At 38.3% G+C, this 20723-nt stretch overlaps 1 protein-coding gene across 9 annotated transcripts in view; it reads left to right on the forward strand.

Moving 5' to 3' along the window:
- Nucleotides 1-20723, forward strand: part of UBAP2 (ubiquitin associated protein 2) — a 162807-nt gene that overhangs the window by 18078 nt on the left and 124006 nt on the right. For all 9 annotated transcript variants that reach the window (XM_056514690.1, XM_056514687.1, XM_056514688.1 and 6 more), the window contains exons 2-6: nucleotides 4152-4291; nucleotides 8164-8241; nucleotides 10125-10235; nucleotides 14062-14215; nucleotides 15911-15988. In XM_056514690.1, the coding sequence (XP_056370665.1) occupies nucleotides 4193-4291; nucleotides 8164-8241; nucleotides 10125-10235; nucleotides 14062-14215; nucleotides 15911-15988 (520 nt within the window). In that variant the 5' untranslated portion in view covers nucleotides 4152-4192. The remainder of the gene's footprint in view (nucleotides 1-4151; nucleotides 4292-8163; nucleotides 8242-10124; nucleotides 10236-14061; nucleotides 14216-15910; nucleotides 15989-20723) is intronic.

The raw sequence follows: 20723 nt of genomic DNA on the forward strand, positions 1-20723 counted from the left end.
CAACAGATCTCAGAAAACATAATAACTTTAAAAACTTTTTTTGTGTTGATATGTGTTCAATTAATTTTTGATTTATTTGCCTTTCTCTTTTTCTTCTAAAATCCGAAGCAGAAACAGAACTAAATGTGTTGAATAAGACAAGGGATGAAGACTTTGGACAGGGGGAATTCGGTAGTTTTAAGAAGTATTAAATTATAATATTTTGTTACTGTTTTGTAAGCTAGACTAATCTTTGACATTCCATGTTACACATTACTGGAACTGCAGCTGTAGTGTAGGTCATTGAACTAAAACCTGCTGTACAGATGGAAAACTAAAATAAACAAAAGATTGAGAGTTGGGATGGCTTTCATCTTAGATTCTTCTGTTGCTTTCCCCTTTTAATAGAATTTAAAGAAATGAAGTCTTAATGATAAAGACATTTTTAAATTTTAGTTTTGTTTGGGTTTTGCTTTCTATTTGTTTTTAAATTAGTAAAGACAGCCTTGATCTGTGGGTGCTAGGTTACATCAGTGAAAAAAGTTTACAGGAACCTTGTGCATCTTTATTAATTGTCATGAGAGAATACAGCTGCTTCTTTACATGAGAGTTTTGGGAAGCCCTCTTTCTTTCTTTAATACTTTATTCATTTTTTTCACTAGTTCTCTGTACTAATATAAATAAAGTGGTGAAACTAGTACTAGTTTCATTTAATGTTTTTTATGTTTCTTCAAATACAGCTTTTTTGGTTGCTTATTGAAATTGCAGCATCTGCAAGGTCAGATATTAACTGCTGGTGGGGAACTTATACACTGCACCAGGTCCTGATATGGAAACTGAAGCATCTGCTTGCCTGAATATTTTTTTAATCTTTATTAAACAGATTTTAATTAGGAGTTTTCTTCCTCCCAGTCTCAAATCTTATTTCCTCATTTGATTTGTAGTTAAAATTAAGTTCATCAGTTTCCTGCTACCCTACTCTTTTCTATGGCAGCAGGCTGCCCGACAGATTTGATGAATACGAGGAGCTGGAAAGAATAAGAAGCTGTTTTGTGAGTGAGGAAATATTCTTGTTCAGCCTCATTTAATTAATTGATAGTATCCCACTTAGACTCAAAACTCTTGTCACTGTGATAATTTGGAGGCAGTGGCTCTCTGCTGCCTGTTGCTTCCTTAGTTGGCAGTAGTGTGGTTGGGCCTGAAACCTCAGCCAAGTGTCCCCACTCAGTGCAGTGTCTGAGATGGAGTGTGGCTCTCCAGCTGCTGTGCCTGGACACTGCCAGTAGGCAGTGGGAGCCAACGTAAGAGGAAGTGAAATAACAGTATTTTGAAAGTTCTCTTTTTATCAAGCTGCCAGTTGTGCGTTTAAGAAGACTAGATTGTATCTGATGGATTGTAGCATGTCCTTATTGGCTTGTTGGAGACTGTCAAAACGAGTGTGAGGTTCCACACTCCCCTGAAGCAAGTACAAGTCCATACTGCTGCTTGTACCTTGCTGGGCTTTTTATTTTGTTCTAACCTGCCAAATTGTGCTGCTTATGTACTGTGCAATCAGGAGGATGAAGACCTCTAAAAACCCTGTTATGCGGTTCAGGTTGTTTGTTCCCACAGCAGCCTGATCTTTCTGTGCCGTTTCATCTCCCAGGAGTGTTTCAGCCATTTATGTGCCTGCCTTTTTTCTTAAAATATCCTTTCATCCTAAAGAACAAATATGGCAGAAGCAGTGGTTGCAAAGACACATACTAGGAAAAGGAGAAGAGACATAATTTGCTTGAAGAACCATAGGTTGTGTGGCTGCTGAAGTGTAGGGCGTAGTTCAACATGTGCTTTGCAAATACACAGAAAACTCTTTAATATAAGTGGCCTACTGTCCTGTCTAAAATATGAATCACTGTATTTTCAGTGGCTTTGGTGATACTGAGGAAAATTGCACTGACAGACATATCAATTCTTAGATACCATAATAAATATTATGTTCGTAAATTATGAACTAATTGAGACCCAATGGAGTTATATTTTCTCAATAAATCTTAAGTCACAATGGACTAATTCTAGACAACCATATATAAAACTATAAGCTTGTCTTTGAGAGAAGTTAGTGTTCTCTTGTGTGCCCTATTCAGGGTTTTTTGCATTGCTCATTGTGCTAGGTTCAAATTGTGATAAGCAGTCTGATCCTTGAAAAAAGAAACAAACAAAAAATCCCAAGCAAACGAAAAGCTAACTCAAAGGCTATTATTAGTCTATATAAGTTGAAGTTCTTGAGTGTTGTCAGTCTAGTCAGCTAAGCTTACAGAGCTGATTTTAACACAAACTGCTAAAGTAATACTACTGCAGACTCAACTAAAAATATCCATACATCTTTAACATGTCAGTGGATGGCCAGGAACAGATAGTCAATGATAAATGTTGATTTTGCTGCCCAGAGCATCTCCGCATCTACTTTATATTTTGGTCTATATTCCATAGAACTTGGTGTCAGTAGCTCAGGTAACTTTTCGTTTTGGCTGTGTCTGGTCTTTTTGTCAGACACAGTGCTCTGAAGATCTGTGTATTCTGGGCCTTAGAATGCAATGCACTTAGGCTGCTTTAAGGGATTGCGACATAGATTGGCTTTGTTCAGTGCATTCAAAAAGTTGAAGAAACACAGTATTCCAGTTCAGTTTATAACTGTAGTCAGTTCCTGGTGAAGTATGTTTCTTACAGAAATATACTTTCCTCTTAGACATTAAAGCATTATTGAGTACTTTAGCTAGTACGTAAATAAATTCAACGTCAGGGTTTAATTTTAACCAACAAGAATGTATTTCTAAAGTAAAGATTTAGGTGATAATGTAATTAATTGCCCTTTTGGTTGTAGATGAGGCTCCAGAGCATCATGAATTGGTATTTAAACCTCTCATTGCAGCTTTATTTGTTGAATGCGCTTTGCTTGTGACTACCAGTGATTCAGCTGGGTGTTGAACAGGTCCCAGTGCACGGGATTGCAGTGTGTGCTCCTCTTCCTGAAGAAAAAGGAGACTGAGTGGAGACCTCATTCCATCTACAACTTCCTTTTAAGGGGAAGAGAACGGCAGAGCAGACTCTGATCTCCTCTCTGTGGTGACCAGTAACGAGACCTGAGGGAATAGTCTGGAGTTGTGTTATGAGTGCTTTTCTTTGGGTATTAGAAAAAACTCTTCACCTAGGAGGTGGTTGGGCACTAGAACAGGTTCTCCAGGGAGGTGGTCGCAGCACCAAGCCTGACAGACCCCAAGAAGTGTTTGGACAATAGTCTCAAACACATGGTGTGACTTTTGGGAATGGTCCTGTGCTGGGCCAGGAATTGGACTTGATCCTGATGGTTCCCTTCTAGTTGAGCTTATTGTATGATTCTGTGATTTTTGTACACTGAGCTTGGTGCTAGCCAGCTGAGTTGCCCTAGCAAATTTTGTGCTGAGGCTTGCTTATAAAGTGAGACTGCAGTAAAAGCACTTTGCTGCTTGTTTGTACATCTCCTTCTGCCCAGGTACACCTCTTGCAAGTTGTCCTTACTTTCAGAAATTTGCAGTTTTACTTTCTAGTCTTATGGGGACAGAAACCAGGCAGTTGAACATGAGTATTCAAACCATTTGAAAGATCTGTTTCCAGTAACCGCACTTCTATGCTAAATGCTGTACATGCAGGGGGAATAATAATGCTTGTTTTAAAGTAATTTTAATACTAGAGAACAAATAAGAACACAGATGGGATAACAGTGATGTGTGTGTGGGACTTGGGATTTCTTTAGGGTTTCTCTGTTACCATACAGCCACAGTATGTTTAAAGCAGAGTGATAGGTAGTTTTATAAATTGTTTCTGTAAATATGAGGGACAATAAAACAAAAGTACTGACTATAGAGGCAGGATTTGAACATAATCATCATCATTTCTCTTATAAATGAGAGATGAGAAGTAGAGTTGGGATTGCCTATGACCTCCATGTATGTGCAGGAAAAGCAGTTTTCTATCCACTGCATTTCTCCCGTTAATATGAAAATCTGGTAAATCCAAAAACAATTTGTTGAAGTTGCTTTCTCATGAGTCTTTGTATAGAACCATTGGTAAAGGCAGGAGTTCAAACTACTGCGCTTATGTTATTTGGTTATTGGGTCAGTAGCCTCCTTAACTCATGCTCTTTTTTTTTCTTTCAGATTTTGTATTTTGTACATACATTGTTTTGTATATACTGTATATGATGACTTCAGTGGGCAGTGAACGTACCCGGGGCACTCGGGACAAAATGCAAATTTCAGCGACACAGCCAACACAACCACAGAAACAAGTAGTACAGGTATGTGCTACTGTATCAACTTCTTTGACTTGAAAGTGAGAATGTAATGATACAAGTTTCTTCCTCGAGTCAGTAAAAACTGAAAAAAGATGGGATGAAAATACATGGTTAGTTTTGGAAGATTATGCTTGATGATTTGCTTTAATTATTCAGTAATGCAGGACAGTATCAAGTTATTCCTGTGTTGTCTCGAAATCAGTTTTGTGTTCTTCAGCAATGTCTCCTATCAGTGAGGAATCCTGTGTCAGGATTTCTGTCCTGTGACCTCAGATCTCAGCTCTTCTCCCTGCGCGCCTCCTGATGCTAGAAGATTTCTTGTCAAGAAAGAAATTTGAATGGGTGGAAGAAGCTTCATTAAACGCATGTTGTGTTCTACAGCATAACTCAGTGTCTCTGCAAGTCACAAAATCCTGAACTTCTTGTGCAGTGACCCCAGGAAGTGAAGTGATCATCCACTAGCAGACTAAAATTTTCAGTGTCTGTTAGGTGGAAATTAAGTTTCACCCTACTGCCACTGATTCTTGGCAGCAGTTGTGTGCTTGTTACAAAGAGTGCAGAATGTTTCTGCTTCTTGCAACTCAGTATTCTCTTGACAGATACATCTCAAAATTTGTCTCAGTTCAAAACTCTCTTGGTTCTTTGCTGGCAGAGTGTGTATCAATCTAGAGGTGTTCTACAGGAAATACTGCCTTCTTTTGTTTATTGGACTGGTCTTCAATATGGAGACCCTCTTGGTCTATTTTGCACAGTATTAGTTATGTGACCTCAAATCCTTGTCATCTCCTTGAGTTCCAGCACTTGGCATAGTGGTGATACATGCTAATGTGTGGATTTAGAAAATTACTTTCAGCAGATGAGTTGAATTTGGTTTTATTTTAAAACAAGGCTGCAGGAGTATAGTGAGCAGCCTGGCAGAAGTGGTGGCTTCTCCTTTTCCAACATTTTGCAAGACAACACTGGAGTGCTGTGCCTGGTTGGGTTCCCTGGCACAAGGCAGATGTAGGCAGATGGGAGTGAGTCCAGTGGAAAGCTGCAAAGATGGTTGTTAGACTGAAAGACAGGACAAAGGAGGAGTGGCACAGGGATCTGGGTTTGTTCAGCCCTAATAAGACAAGGCGAGTGTGTGTTCTGTTCAGGTTCCTCATGAAAGGATATAGGAGAGGTAGAAACCAACTCTCCTCAGAGAGAAAGTGGCATGAGCTGGAACACTGGTAATTCCTGCTGTTGAAAGGAAAAAAAAATTATGGTAAATGTGGTCATGGTGTCTCACTGGAGGACTTCCCAAACTATGGGATTTGTTGATTGTAGGCATTAAGACCTTTTTCTACATTTTGTCCATTTATTCTACCTTTAGAATAATAGATACTGCTTTGATCACTTCAGTGGAAAAGCTGGTTATTTCATACACAGCAGTTAAGTTTTAATGCACCATGTATTGTAGTGTTGAGATGACAGATGGACCTTTCTGCTTAGTCAGTCTTTGCAGATCAGCAGAGCTCTGTGGATTTACCTGTTTAATCTGATTCATTTTTCTGAATATAGAATAGTGTTGTTTATCCCAAGTGGAGATTCCACTGTCATAGTATCACATTGATCATCATTTAAATTATTTAACAAATTACATGATGTTTCTTTTGCATTGCTGCTGGATAATAAATGTGCCATTTTTTTGTAAGATTTATATCTACTACTGTCACTTAATCTTGTGTTTTGCACGCTTCTGTTTTCTGGTAGTTTGAAGTTTTTACTTTAAAATTTCTTCCACTCTTACCCTGAAAAGGTAATGTCTTGTAAGGTTGAGTGAAGATCAGGTTGTCTTAAAATACTGTTACTTTCTTAGTCACTATTAAAACTTAATTATACTCTTGGTTAGGATACTATAGAATCTGTTCTAACGCTGGTACCTTACAAATAAAGAACCACCCACCACTTGCTGGAGAAAAGGCCAGAATTTTTGTGACACTGATGTTTGTGTAGTCATCTTGTGGTTTTTCTTGTTGGTGTTTTTCCTTCTGAATCTTCAATTCCATCTAGGTGTAATCCACTGGCATAAATATGAGTACTATTGCATCTACAAGTTTTCTAAGCTCTTCGCTTCTATGACAAAGCTGAAGATGCTGTGACACATTTGTAATTCTTCCAAAATTGGTATGTTGTTGTCTTCTAATGTGGGCTTGAACAAAACATTTGTTTACGGAAAAAAGAAATCTTAGTGGATTCTTGATTTTTGCTAAAACATGCCATCATGTCTCTACAGAAGTTATATTGTCTGAATGTTTTTGCTCTGGATATCGTCAAAGAAAATCTCTTCACTTGTTTAAAAGTTGCAGTGTGCCTGTGGAGGCTGTAATCAGAGTGAGAAGATGGAGTAACAAATTCCTGAAATCAGGAATTTAACCAGCAGACATTTTGGTTCTGCTGTCTGTTGAGTTCTCAGCAGTCACGCTCCTTTTCTCAGAGCACCACACTGACAGGGAAGCTTCTGTGTTAGGTGGAACCTGGGGAGTTGTGGAGCGGTCCCTGCCCATTGCCCAGCAGCGACATACCGGCTGCTGAAAAGATGAACTAACTCGAAGTATGTAACTGTGTTACAAACGCTGATTCTCTTGGGGCATTGTCTCTGAGCACAGATGTCACTTCCCTCAAGGAATTGGCACAGCTGCAGTAACTTTTCAGCAGATAAGCAGCTGGTAGTGTACGTTGGAGTAATTTTTAGACTCTTCTCAGCATTTATGCTTGGTGATCTCCTCTGGAGTTTACATTTGTGATAAACTACAAAAGCCAAACAGTCTGACCCTGATTAGTTCTGACCTTGTGAGGCACAGAATTTCATGTGTGTATCCTGTGAAGTGGATGGCAAAAGGTGAGATTCAGCGAGCTGCCCAGGATGAATCCTTTCTGTCAAAAATTCCAGTAGATGAGCTGGTCCCAGTCGATAAAGAACCTCTGCAGGCTCAGCAGCTGCATCATGGGTCCTAGCTCACTTCAGTATCAGCTTGCTCCATATGCAGCAGTAGCCTCTTCTCTTTGAGCAGAAGTCAAATGAGGTCCAGAATCTTGTAGTGCATGCTGTTCTTTGGTATTTTCTTGGGATCACAGTTCATAAGCTGCAGATGCCAGACTATGAAGAGTGACGTGTGATGTGACATCGGTGTTACAGTTGTTTTTGTCTCAGGGGCAGCCATAGTGTGTTTGAATTTATCATACTTGACTGCGTCTCTTTCAGTCTCTCAGCTTTTGTGCAAGTTGCCAGTGTGCATTTTTTGTCCAGAAACATTGCAGAAGCACCAGATACTTCATCAATAGCAAGTTCCTTTACCAGTTTTTGGAGACTGGTATTTGATTGTAAAAAAAAAAAAAACAGTGCAGATGTTTATAGGCAAAGTCTTGAGGCATGACTCGGGTCTTTTTAAGTGTACATAAAACTACAAGGTGAGGTTGTTGTTGGGAAAGCTGTGGAAGCTAATGTGAGTAGGGATCTTCAGAGATGTGGTTAGAGATACTATTGCCAGTTTGTCAAAATAAAGCTCTTAACTCTGGATTAGTAGATCCTAAATAAAATTAAGAACATTAATGCTAAAATGCAGTCTTCCATGGTCCTTCTATGTTATTATAGTGGTCTTGTCAGTGTGGTGACCTTTAACTATCTTTCAAATAGATTAGAATGTGTTGAAATTGCTTCTATCCCAAATAACTTTTCAAACTATAAACTAAAATAGAAAAGATATTGATCCCTTCCCCACAGCTTCTCTGTGCTTGTTGTATATATTCTTTTTGACAACCCGTAAGAAAAAAAGCAGGGACACTAGGTTATACCTCTAAAAAATATAGTTACTTTTTGTGTACTTTATTGAATATTCTCTTTTTTTCAGGCAACAGCAGAACAGATTCGCCTTGCTCAGATGATCTACGATAAAAACGATGCAGATTTTGAAGATAAAGTGAAACAAGTATGTTTCTTATGGTACAAGTATTTTTGCCCCACAATAAAATGTTCTAGAGCTTGCCTACATTTTGGAGCTAGAGCATTGTGGACACTGCTGAAGGCCTAGGCAAATTTCAGCCAGGCCTTTTCTCAGGTTCTGAGTTTTTTCCTCTGGCCGTGACACTTTCTCAGCTCTGGCCAGGATTTTTCCCAGGGTGATAGCTTTCTTGCAGATAGAAAGGAATTAATAAACATAAGATTAGCACCTGGTGTGGACCATGGGATAGTGCATGATGTACTGACAGGGGATGTTTTCTGCTACTGCCCAATGAACTGCTGTCCTGTTTGAGATTCACAAACCGTCCTGTAAACATAGGTTGGGTTTCAATAAAGTGCTTTTTTTCTTTCACCCAAGAAGTGTGTTGCCACTCCTAGCAAACAGCAACAGAGTATCTGTTTCTGGGTTAGATAAACTTTCAGAAGGACCTAAGTTTAACTAGGGAAAGTTTCTCTTATTGCACTGTAAAGTCCATTTACAAGAAATTTTGTGGTAATACGGCTCTGACTGTATAGTTATATCAGTGTATATATATATCATTTGTGCTGATGTATCTTCCCTAGTGTATCTCTACTATTGCCTTGATGATTAATGATTATCAGAATAAAGAATGCATTCAGCTTGTCCACATGTACATGCACATGAGAAAAACGTCAACTGTGTAAACTGAGTTTGCTAATATCTTGGAAGTTTTTCAGGAAAAGTATAAGTGTAATGATAGCTTGAAGGTGAATCAAGGTGTTATTTTAAAAAATAAACAATCTGACCTTACAGATCTGTGTATACATTAAATTGATAGAGTTACAGTGTATCAATGAAATCTTAACACCTTTTCCTCTGCCGTGGTGAGTGTTGAGTGGTAAATAATCAAGCTTTCTTTACCTAGTTATAGCTGAGACCATTAATACATGCAGTCCTGACAATACGTGTCTCTGTTCTGTTGTGGCTATTGGTCATTTTTTCCTAGGAAATGTGTCACAACTCATGAAGAACCTAGGAGTATACCTAGGAGGGAAGAATTAGTTTGGATGCATAAATGCAGTAAAGTAGCAAATTTCTTGGTTTCTTTTCATCTCTAAAACTTCCTCTAAAGCATTATTAAATGCTTTTTGTTGTTCTTGTTACAGTGCCAAAAATGTACTTTGTGAAGCCAAAGGACCCTCATCAATAGTGATTGTAGCTGTGCTGGTGGAAAGGAGATGAATTAAGTTTTGCATAGAATATGTTTTACCTTCTGCATATGTATTTCAGCTCATGTGGGTTTTGTTGTTTGGATGAAGTTGCTGAATGCCCCAGGACAGATTTTTTCTGCCCCCTACTCTTCAGGATATACACCATGAGTTCAAGGAGCATTATACAGAGTTAGGTCTCCTTAATCTTCTTGTGTCTCTGATGTGGCCTTATGCTGAAATGGATCAAGGGAGCCAATCTGTCTGAAAAATAATGTATTTCTTAGTTTGGATAGTTTTCTGAGTGGATCTGTTCTCTGCCATGTCTTGCTATATATCTTCTCACACTAGGATAAAGAGGGAGGAAGGAAGATACTGAAACTATTGTGGTCCTTTTCATGTTTACACTCATATATTGCTATATGTGTAAGCATTTGCTTCAAGCATACAAGACAAAAAAAAAGTGTGAAAGAGTACATCCTTGATTATCAAATAATTTGTGCTTCTTTCTTTCTCTTGTCTGAATCCTAAGATCTGTAAAATGCAGATTACTTTATTCAATATATTTGTATGCTTTGACATGGTAGTTACGCACTTCGTTGTAGTTTTGTGGTTATACTGGCTCTTACTTTCTTATGATGGCAATTTAGTTATTTTAACATGTCTGACTTTTACTGCCAGCTTATGGAAGTGACGGGGAAGAACCAGGATGAATGCATAGTGGCACTACATGATTGTAATGGGGATGTGAACAGAGCAATCAACATACTTCTGGAAGGAAGTTCAGACACGGTAAGATTTTACTTCCATGTTTAACTACTGTATGCTGTGTTATTCACCTTCTGGCAGGACATTGAAAAAGTAGTGTTTTGGAAGCTTTCAATTTCCATGTCTCCATTCAATTTCTTTTGGAGGAAAAGGAAACGGGAGCAGCTTCTCTACTGCATGCATACCTTGGAGATGGCTGAATCTGGAAAATGTTGTGGGTGTTCAGCTGATCTTTTGCAGAGTTCTGATGCTTTCATTTATATACAGCAGTTTTAACTCTGCAGCAGAACTCAGTGCCCTTCAGACACAGGCCTGTTTCTTGCTGCAGGTTTTGTAGTGGAGACCCTCCACAACCCTAAGGCCTGAGACCTTCACAAAGGTCCACCTTTGTAAACCTAAGGGCAGGCAGATATTTTAAGTTATGCAAGTTCGGTAGGTGCAGGTTGCTGGTATTGAAGCTGGAGGAGGTGTCCACATCTGCAGGTTGCGTTGATAATGCTACTTATGGCCAGAAAGGATGCAGCAAGTAGTTGTTCTTTAACTGTGTTGCTCATTTCCATGACTTAATTGGAAAACAGGAAGAGGAGACTAAACTATGTGTATACAACAACAAATAATGTAGCTTAAAAAGTTGCACAGTGAAATTTTTTACCCTAAGAGATACTAAGAAAATGTTTTACTGCAGTTGAAGCTTTTGTTGGAGGGATTTCTTACGGTTTACCCTTAAATTAGATTCTATCTCATCCAAGTTGGAAAAGTAACCTGGATTTCCTTTCTTGATGCTGAACACTCAGTATTTCCTGTGATTTGTCAGGATGTGTACTCTGGCTTATTGTTAATGAGGAAACTCACCCCTCACACACCCTAAATCTGGGACACACACTGTTCTGACTGAGGGGACTTTCTTTTCTATCCCCTGTTCATTTTTTATCAGAGCTGAGGTCTTCTTAACACAGATGATATTGATAAGCTGGGAGTAGAAGAGAGCATTTCAGCTTAATTAAATCTATCTGGGTAATGTGCTGTGTTCTCTTATAGTTTTCATACTTGCCATTTTTTAGTTGAAAGTAGTTTTCTGGTTGATAGAGAATATTAAATCCTTTCTTACTTTAGCAATTTGTTGTAACTGATCATGACATGGAAAGAGCTTTCTCAACTAATTTATTAACTACAGGTGATACCGCTATGTCCTGCTCTTTTGACAAGTCCTTCTTAACTCACTGCTCTCTGTAGACAAAATGCAACTTAGAAACAAATACAGAGGACTTGAAGGAGTCAAGGAGGAAGGAGTATTAATTGATGGGTGTGAGGAAATTTATTCTTTTTGAAAGTTTGTGGGCCTCCAGTTGAAAGGATTTTTTTTTAAGACCATTATACTTGAGTACAGTTTAACCATGGATTTGACGTGAGGTTGTAAGCTGAGATGCTACAAATTCTGAATGCAGATTTCCGAATCTCTTTTTCTAGTCTCACTCTGCTTGGATGCACTTGAAGTTTTTTTAAACTTCAGTTGAAAGATCTGCCCATTCAACTGAAGAACTTAGAAGAGTAAGGGGTAATAGCTAAAATGTGTATTATTAGTTTATTTGGTATTCAGCCAGTTTTGTCTTAGTCTTTTTTCATTTGATTTTTGGGGTTTAAGGCTGTGATATTCAAGCTGTGTGTGACTTAGTCTCTGTAAAGACTTTTTTTGCAGCAGTTGTAGCAGTCTGCCTTGGGGTAATGGGAGACTTGTGGATGAGAAGAGAAGGACATGGTTTTTTGTCTAAGACTTCTTACAACCATTTTATCCTCAGCTGTGTTTTTACTTACTAAACCTTTGAAGACAGAACAAAAGAGGCCTTTCAGATTTTTATTCTTTCCATGTAAGAACAGGTCAACAAGAATTATTCTGTTACAGATTTTCAAAGGTCAGGCCCACTACTGTCATTTAGGCTGCCTCAGGCATTGTCAGCTGAAATTGAAATTGTCTCCCTTCCAAAGAGAGACAGCTTCAACGATTTGTGATGGTTCAGCATGCTCAGAGGTAGCACCATCCTCTATCTTAAAGGACATGCCTGACTTCTTGAAGCTTTCCTCAAAATTGTATTCTGGGAAAGCATGGATCTGATGCTTTCATAGTCATCTTTTTACTGATCCTTCCTAAGTTATTTTAAATCTCAGTTAGGAGACGCTGCTTCCTCTTCAGCTTTGCAGCTTTATCCAGTTTTGGGTGTTTCCTGCAATGGTCAAAGGTGTTTTGGCATCAAGCCTATTAGTGAGTGAATTAGTGCATTCTGAACTCTTCAGACTTGGCTTTTCAGTTGTCAGTGCAGCTGTTTTTCCTCCTGTGGAGGGTGTTTAAATACTAGGAGTGTTTAAGTGCAGTTGCACTGGCTGTGGTAGGTGAAGCTATGTGGTATTTACTGGGGAAACCAGCTTTCTGCCTCACAGGTGGGGTGGTGGATCTGTTTAGTTTTGTACCTGTGTTCAGCACTGGCCAGGCTTCACCAAGGTTGGTTTAGTCTTGTGTACTGGAGGTGGAACTGAAAAGTGATTTCAGCCTTCTTGGCATGCCATGCCAAAAAGTGAGAGAGTAACTGTTCTCTTTGTTCTTATTCTCTCTAAGAAGACTCTGTAGCAGTGTTTGTGAACTGCTTTGTTACCTGCTTTCTTCATAGGACATAGCTTCCTAGGCAACTTGAAGTAGCTGGTCATGGCCTGGGTCCTCAGGGCTGCTGAGTTGCTGTTGGTGTAATTGAGAGATAAGACAGGACTTAAAATTACTGATAGACAACCATTTTTGTTTGATGCAGATGCCTGTCAGATCTCATACTTCATGTATGTATTTGCAATTTGTATGTGCAAATATTCTGATGTTAAATATCTTATCTTAGCTGTAAGCTCCTGGGGATGGGGACATACATGTAAACTTCTCTACTGTCTTAATGGTTTGCATATAATACCTTTTCTTCTTATTTGCTTTGCAGGTATGGCTCAATAGACTAACGATGCAATTGCATTATATATTAATTGCTGAGCTATTCTTGGCCATTGTTTTAGTAATTTTATTTTCAATTCCTTCAGGTACTTCTGTAACTGTAACTGATAACATCCTTGAATTTATTTTAAAGATTGAGGTTAATATTAAAACAGAAGCCTGATATTTGGACCTTGATCCCATGTCTTATTTAGGATATAGCTTTTCCTGTGTTTTGCTGTGTTTGATGGTCTGTAGTTGTTAAGAGTGCAAGGTCTGGCTTATCATCATCAGTTTTTCCAAGCTGTTGTTTTGCCATTCTGTCTTTTGGGACTTAAATTCTAGTAGTCCTGGATGAAAGTTTTTTTTCTGTTTGGGTTTCTTCCTTTCTTCCTTTTTTATCTTTTCTTTTTTTTTTTTTTTTTTTTTTTTTTTGTCCCTTAGACCACGTGCTTACTCTCATCAATCTTTTGTTCAATGACACTTACAAGGGGCTTTTTTTTTTCATTTCCCTGGAAGAAAAAGATAGCTTTGTTAGCTCCCTTGCTAAATTTATGCATATATTTGAGAGGAACACTGTTGCTTGCTTTGCAGATGTTCTGTTACGGTAGTATCCAGTCTTTCGTGAACTAGTAGAAGTCCATTATAGCCAGAAATATTTGGGACTCTCATGCTCCCTAAGACAATCAAACTTTAAAAAAAAAGTTTCTTTCTCATTTCTGCAAAAATGCAGTATGTGTTTCCATTTATATCAGTGTAGTTTGCATATGTGACATTATGCAAATGCCTGGGTTTTTTCCATGAACTGGAGGGCTGTGGGGTGGAAAGTGTGCATTCAGAGGTGTCTCATCCTTTTTAACTTTTGTATCTAATTCTGTTCTACCCAAATAGACTTCCTGGGAGACTGTAGGGGGAAAGAAGAAAAGCCTTGGGAAGGAAGGTTCAGAAAACAAAGAGAACAGAGAGAAACGAGGTGACAGAGAAGTGAGTCGCGGACGGGGAAGTTCCAACAGACGGGGAAGAGGAGGCAGCCGTGGACGAGAGTGTACGTATAGGGATTAATTTTTGAAAGATTGAGACGCTTTTCTTGCAGCTGGAACTGACTGAGCTAAGAGCAAGTGTTTAATGGAGCAAAATCCATCCAACTATAGCTCAGCGTTGAAGGGATCGTAACTTGTTTGTGCCACAGGTATGCTTGATCTGCTTATGTGACTTGGTTTTGGGATGGTTTGTACTTGTTCAGAGACACTCAATTAAATAGCTCTCTGTTCTTGTTTGATGAATTGATCTTGTACAAATAGCTGTTTTTCATGTAAGTTTTAGAATTGACTCGTAAGGCTGCTTGAGAGCAAGTATGTCCCTGCTCAGCTGATACACTTTTCTGTTTCTTTTAATGAAAAAATTATCCAGTTTTGACTCCATGTCCTTTTATGAGTGGGAGAACCTGAAGATGTTCTCATCTTTTCATATGGGGAATAAAAACACTGGGATGATTATTAATCTCTAAATATATTTCTAACATAAATCAACCAAAGGTGAGTTTCTGCAACAGAGAAAATTCATTGTTAGTTGAAACATTTAAAACTTTGCTACAGTTGCAATAATACATATTACAAAAGCAAACTGATGTTTCCAAGTTAGATAGTCACAATAGATCATGATCAGATACATGTTGCTTTTTTTAGTCATGTTTTTTCAGCATTCTCAAAGCTGTGCGGATTGTCTGTAATGGCTGTTTGCCATGCTTATAGATGAGAAAAGACATCAGAGTGGATACAATATGTTTAGCTTTCCACATATAAGCAGGAAAAATATTTACAATATTAGACAACTCATCTTATTCATGATTGGAAGACATTCAACTATTGTGCCAGTATAGATGTTGTGAGTTTTTGTAGGATAAAGTCAAGATGAAAAAATGTTAATAAAATATGGAGCTAGATTTAGAAAAGTATAAATTAGATCCATCAAAATTAAAGCAAAGGGCAATTTTTTTTTTTTTTTTACCAGAGAGAGAGATGCTGCTTTTCTCTTTTTGTAAACTGGAATTAATGACATTTCAGATGGTTACCAAATCTTGGTATTTTCTTTCCAACTTTATATCCAAGCATTGTTGGTTTTATTATTGCCATTAGGAGAAAAGCAGTGCAAAGTCTCAGCAATGAGGTTTCAAGAGGCCTGTTTTGTTCTTTTTTTTTTTTTTCTCTTTCAAGTAGCCAACCATTTCAAAGCACCTTGTCTGGGTTTCTCACAAAACAGTTAGGTTGAAGAGCTTTTCTAGTGCCTTACCTTCACCCAGTCATCATCTCTCTGCTTTAAATACAGATGAGAAATCTATTTTCATGCTTATACAGAGATGCAGTGTGGGCAGACAGGAGAAGAGTTGATGTTACTGGTTATCATTTATTTTTTCATTGTTGTCAACCAGTGTATCATGTAGGAAACACAGAGGCAGCTGTATTATTTATTATTACTTATTAAATAGTGTTGGCTGCAAAACATGGCACTTGTGGAGGTTTGTCTCCTGAGGGACTTTTCCATCTTATATTTTGCTTCCTAATTGTCCAGTACAACAGAAACATAACATGCTTTTAGTGAGGCCTCAAAGAGGAGGGGTGTTTGAGATGTGTTGACCAGTTCACTTGAAAATTTTGCCTTTTGTTTTGAGGGTAAAGCAAATGGCTGTATTGTCTCATGAATGAGTCTCTAAAGTTTCTCTTAAGCTGTCCTCTCTCCACAGTTAGAGCTGAAGAGAATGGAGTAGACAACAGTCAAGGAGACAGGCCTTCAGACCGTGGGAAACGTGGCCGTGGGAGAGGTGAGATGGTGGCATTGGTGTGGGACTGGCACTGCTTTCATGTCCCATTTGTTTCTTTAAATGCTTCTTCTTAAGCATTTTTTCTTTATCCTTTGATTCCATTTGCACTTCAGCCACCTTGTACTTGGGTACATCCCACTCCCTTACCCTTTATCATTTCTTGGTCTTGGAACAACTTAAAAAAATTGACAGAGATCGCTTCTATGTAATTGCCTGTGTGGAAGGCTGCTGTGCACTAGCTATGGAGAGCTGTTTTCCCAGACTGACTCATGCCAGCCTCCTGTGAGTGGGAGTGTGCAGGCGTCCTCAGAATGTACCTTGGCAGCAGGAGAGCACAAAATTCTGTCTGTATGGCTCTTGTGAAAGGATTTGATGTATAGTTGTACCATTTCTTTGGGATAGTTCTGGTTGTTATGCTTGCCTTCTGCATTTGGAACCCAATCTGAGAAAGAACAAGCCACCTTAGAGATGTTTTCTATGAAAAGGAATTTGACATGAAAGAGTTGATGAGAACTGTGGAGAAGGAATATCATTGAGTCTTAGGTACAACTCCAATCCTCTCCTTTGGAAGAGATGGTATAATGGATTGGATGTGGAATCAAGTGATGTGTATTCAGGTTGGATTTTCACTGGTTGGGTAAAAAGAGGCTTGTTTTTTCTTAAAGTCGGAGGGAATGAAAATGAGTAACCCGTATATGGTGCAGATTTATATGGTGCAGATTATGGGTGGATGAGGGCATTAAATAAGTTAGATTGATAAAATATATAGCAGAACTAACATAGTTAGTAACTAATGTCTGTCTCAAGAAAAATTCTGCCTTCAAAGGACTTCTTTCTCTTGGAAATGTCGGGTAACAAGGCATTCAGAGACTGGTGCATGCAACTTCATTGTCTCCAGGTCTGCATCTTGCAGGTGTGCAAAGATGCAAAGAAGTAACTTCTGAAGGTTTTCATTCAGGAGTGCCTGTGAATCAGCAAAAACCCAATGGGGTGTGCAGAGAAGTAGCTCTGCAGGGCAAGGTGTGGTATAGTTCACAGCTACAATTATTGGTATGTTAATAGTTTACACTTTCAATAGATATTAATTTTATCAAATAATCCTTTATATTCAAATAAAAATATAAAAGTAGGACTTTTACAAAATAGTTCAGTGAAACTTGGAGATTGATTTCAAATGCAGTGTATTTTTGCTTTAACCTTACAAACCATACATTGCTTTTGTTGTCAAAACTGTAGCTTTCTAGATGAATATCATATATCTCAAACTTCATCATCAGATCAAACTGATCTCACAGACCTGTCTAACTGGAGAAATAAAAACTTCAAAGAGTTTCTGTTCGTTGGCTTCATGTAGATAGTATTACTATATATCTCTACCAAATATTTTAGACTTTAATATGAGCAAAATATATTAATGAAGTGTCTGTGGTAAACTTGTTAGCCAACTATAGGATCATTGTATTACAAGTGTGTGTATGGCAGGAAATACCTGATTAATTTTAAAGTGCAAACTCATAAAATCTGCAGGGAGTTTTAGAAATCTGTGTAATACAGTTCTTATCATTTCAGGGATATGTGACCTTCTTTCTTTGGATATTAGTAGAAATAATAATAAAAAGCTTCCTGCCATTTCATTCTGTAGTCTTTCTTTTCTGTTACACAGAATAGTCAAATGAGAGATAACATACTTCAGCTGAAAGTAAACAGATTGCTGGTAATCACCACAGAATCTGGTTTTAGAAATATTTCATGCAGCAGAGAGCTGAATCTTTGCTTGTTAAACTAAGGGTGTAAACTTTGTATTGAAGTCAGGGAATATCTTGTTTTAAGATGCCTTCTCATCTCTGCCTCTTTTCAGAACCAAATTTCTTGTGTGGACTTAATTTAAACGTACGAAATACTGTAATGGTGATGAGCAGTAATTACATCGAAATGATTTTGTTTGTCAGTATAGAAAGGACTTGCAACTGTCTATAGTGCAATCCCCTGAAAAAATTATGGAGGCAGATGATTGTCTTTAGGACTGTCAGCTATAGAAACATTTTCTCATTTGTGTTTTAATCAGCTACAATGTTGTATACAAAGTGACAAACTTTACAAACACAGGTTGTTTTTATACTGGTGGTTTTTGGTGTTCTTGCATCTTCAATTTTAAGTGCCGGTCTGATTCTCCCAGTTCCTCTACTTCATATTGAAAAGGATGCAGAAAAAAAGGGCTGGGAAGTCTGCAGTTATGGGATGTGAGGAGCAAGCAGTCTAGTATTTTTCTGCTTGTGAGAGAGGACTGAGTATGTGTGTGGTAGAGATCTGATAAACTTCTATGGGGGCATCAACTGATCAAGCCAAGTGGGTATGCAAAAGAGAGTATATTAAATTAGATGGGCAGGTTCCAGCTTCAAGATGAGCTTAAAGATTTGATTCTTCATACATGTAGTGAACCTGAGGAACTCCTTTCAGTAAGATGATGCGGTACAGAAAATGTACACATAAAAAGACCTGGCAATTTTGTCCTTGAAAAGAACCACAGGCAAGAAAAAGAAAAACCACTAAAGATTTTGTTGTATGTAAATTATCTTTGACTAAGGAAGTCAAAGCCACAGATAGTCAAAGACCAAGAAAGCATCCAAAGAAACTGCACTGTGGTTCCAGTTCATGTGCTCTTCCCTAGATATCTAATTGACCATAGCTTATAAAGGAATAACAGGTGGGTGGGTTTTTGGACTTGACTCAGCGTAGAAATTGTTACGATTATAGTAATTCTGCTGGTTTGCAAAGACAAGATAGATTTGTTGCTTGCACTTCTTTTTATCCCTTTACTTCATTATTCTAAAGCAACATGAGCATAAATGTGGGTTTTGCCAGGAATTTTTTTTCTACAAAATAGGTATAAAAATGAAATGAAAAAATGCTGTGTTTTTAATTCTAATTTTTGTTTTGTCTGCTGGCTGTATAAGAAAATAAAGCATCTTATCATTTTCATAGGTATCTGGTTATAGTCCAGGTTGTATTCTTTATCTCTTTTCATTGTTTTTAACGTAAGAAGTATGCTCTCCTTGAACAAATTGAGTTGTTGTGTCCAGAACTGCATGTATAAACATTCCCTTGGTTTAAAAGCTTAGCTCACTTGGCACAGGGTATATCTTGGATTTTGTTTGCCAGAACTAAGGAGGATGTTGATTTTTTCTAAAACATGAATGTGGAGCAGACTTTCTGGAATTCAAAATTTGAAGTTTGTTTAGTTTTGCTGTGGCTCATTCTGCATTAGTTAAGAAACTCTGTCATTGTACTTTTTTTTTTTAGGTTATTGTAGTTTAGTTGTAACAAGTCACCTATTTTCTTTTAAGTATAAATTTAGAGTTGAAAGTTTTCAGCATAACTTGTAAAAATACTTTCTAGAGTAAATGCAGTGCATACAACTGACTAATTGCTTCTAGTTTTATGGTGATTAATAAAGACAAAAATAATCTGAACTATTAAATCCAATTTTGGTGTTTGTTTTTGTAGTATGGAGTACCTAGAATACAAAGCTTCTGTACTAAACCTCCTTAATTCTTAAGGCTTATAAGCTTGGTTCTGGTGGGAGGATGGCCGGCTCTGCACTGCCAGAGCAGAGATCAGGGCAATTCATTTAGTGTATAGTCAGAGATGAGCACAAATTTAGAGTGTTGCCTGCCCTTCCAGTCTACATTTCCTTTTTCTTGCAGCTGTGCTTCAGGCCCTTTCTTAACCTTGAGGTAACTTCCTCTAGATTTAACCCTGAGTGAAAATCTGAGTTTTGACATAAAGCACCTGTGTTGCAGTGCAGATTTAAGTCTACAAGCTCAGCAGACTTGATTTTCTGCATAATAGGTTATTAATTTAATGGGTTAGTCCTGTCTAAGTTGTGCTTGTATACACCTTTCTCATGCTGCCATGAAGCATGCATTTACTTTGGGGGAAGAAGTGTTGTGAATGTGGAGCACAATTCTTGCCATACGTGGATAGTACCAGAGTGGAGAATTGATTAGGTGATGAGTGTTTTTTAGTGAAAATGGAAAAACTTGCCTTCTGCCTGGGTTTGCTGTAAGTATTGACCTTCTAGAATTCATTCAGGAGAGAAAAATACAAAGAGTAAGGCAGCAGGTCTCCTACAGTAGTAGGAGATTCCTCTGAGAGGCACACAGGCACCCCTTTGGTGACGTGTTGTGCTTTTGAGAGAGGTGTGCTGCTTACCAGGGGCTCTTATCAGGGATATCACTGAGACTGCCAGGTTTGCTACAGTCCACTTACTGTTACTTCCTGCTCTTTTTTCATGTGAGCACCATTGGTACAGCCAGGAGCAGTGTGAGTGGCGTCAAGAGGGATTGCAAAGCCCTGGGTGTGGCCATAAGGCACTCTGGTGCAGTTTTTGCAGGTAGTTTTTTCATCCATTCTCCCAGTCGAAAACAAAGGGGATTGAAAGGCCCAGTTGTATTTGGAGAATCATCATGTGGTTACAGGCCTTGTGCCACAGCAAGGGATTTGACTTTTTAGGCCAGGGCATTCACTTTGAGAAACCTGGTCTTCTGGGGACTGATAGCTTCTATCTGTCAAGGAAGGGGACAAGCATCTTTGGTCATCATGGCTTCATGAAGGGCAAGTCACGCCTGACCAATCCGGTGTCCTTCTGCGATGGAGGGATTGCAACAGTCAACACAGAAAGGCTGGCATCATCTATCTAGACTTCTGTAAGGCCTTTGACATGGTCACACACAAC

The sequence above is a fragment of the Oenanthe melanoleuca genome, chromosome Z (assembly GCF_029582105.1).
Source record: "Oenanthe melanoleuca isolate GR-GAL-2019-014 chromosome Z, OMel1.0, whole genome shotgun sequence".
Classification (NCBI taxonomy): Eukaryota; Metazoa; Chordata; class Aves; order Passeriformes; family Muscicapidae; genus Oenanthe; species Oenanthe melanoleuca.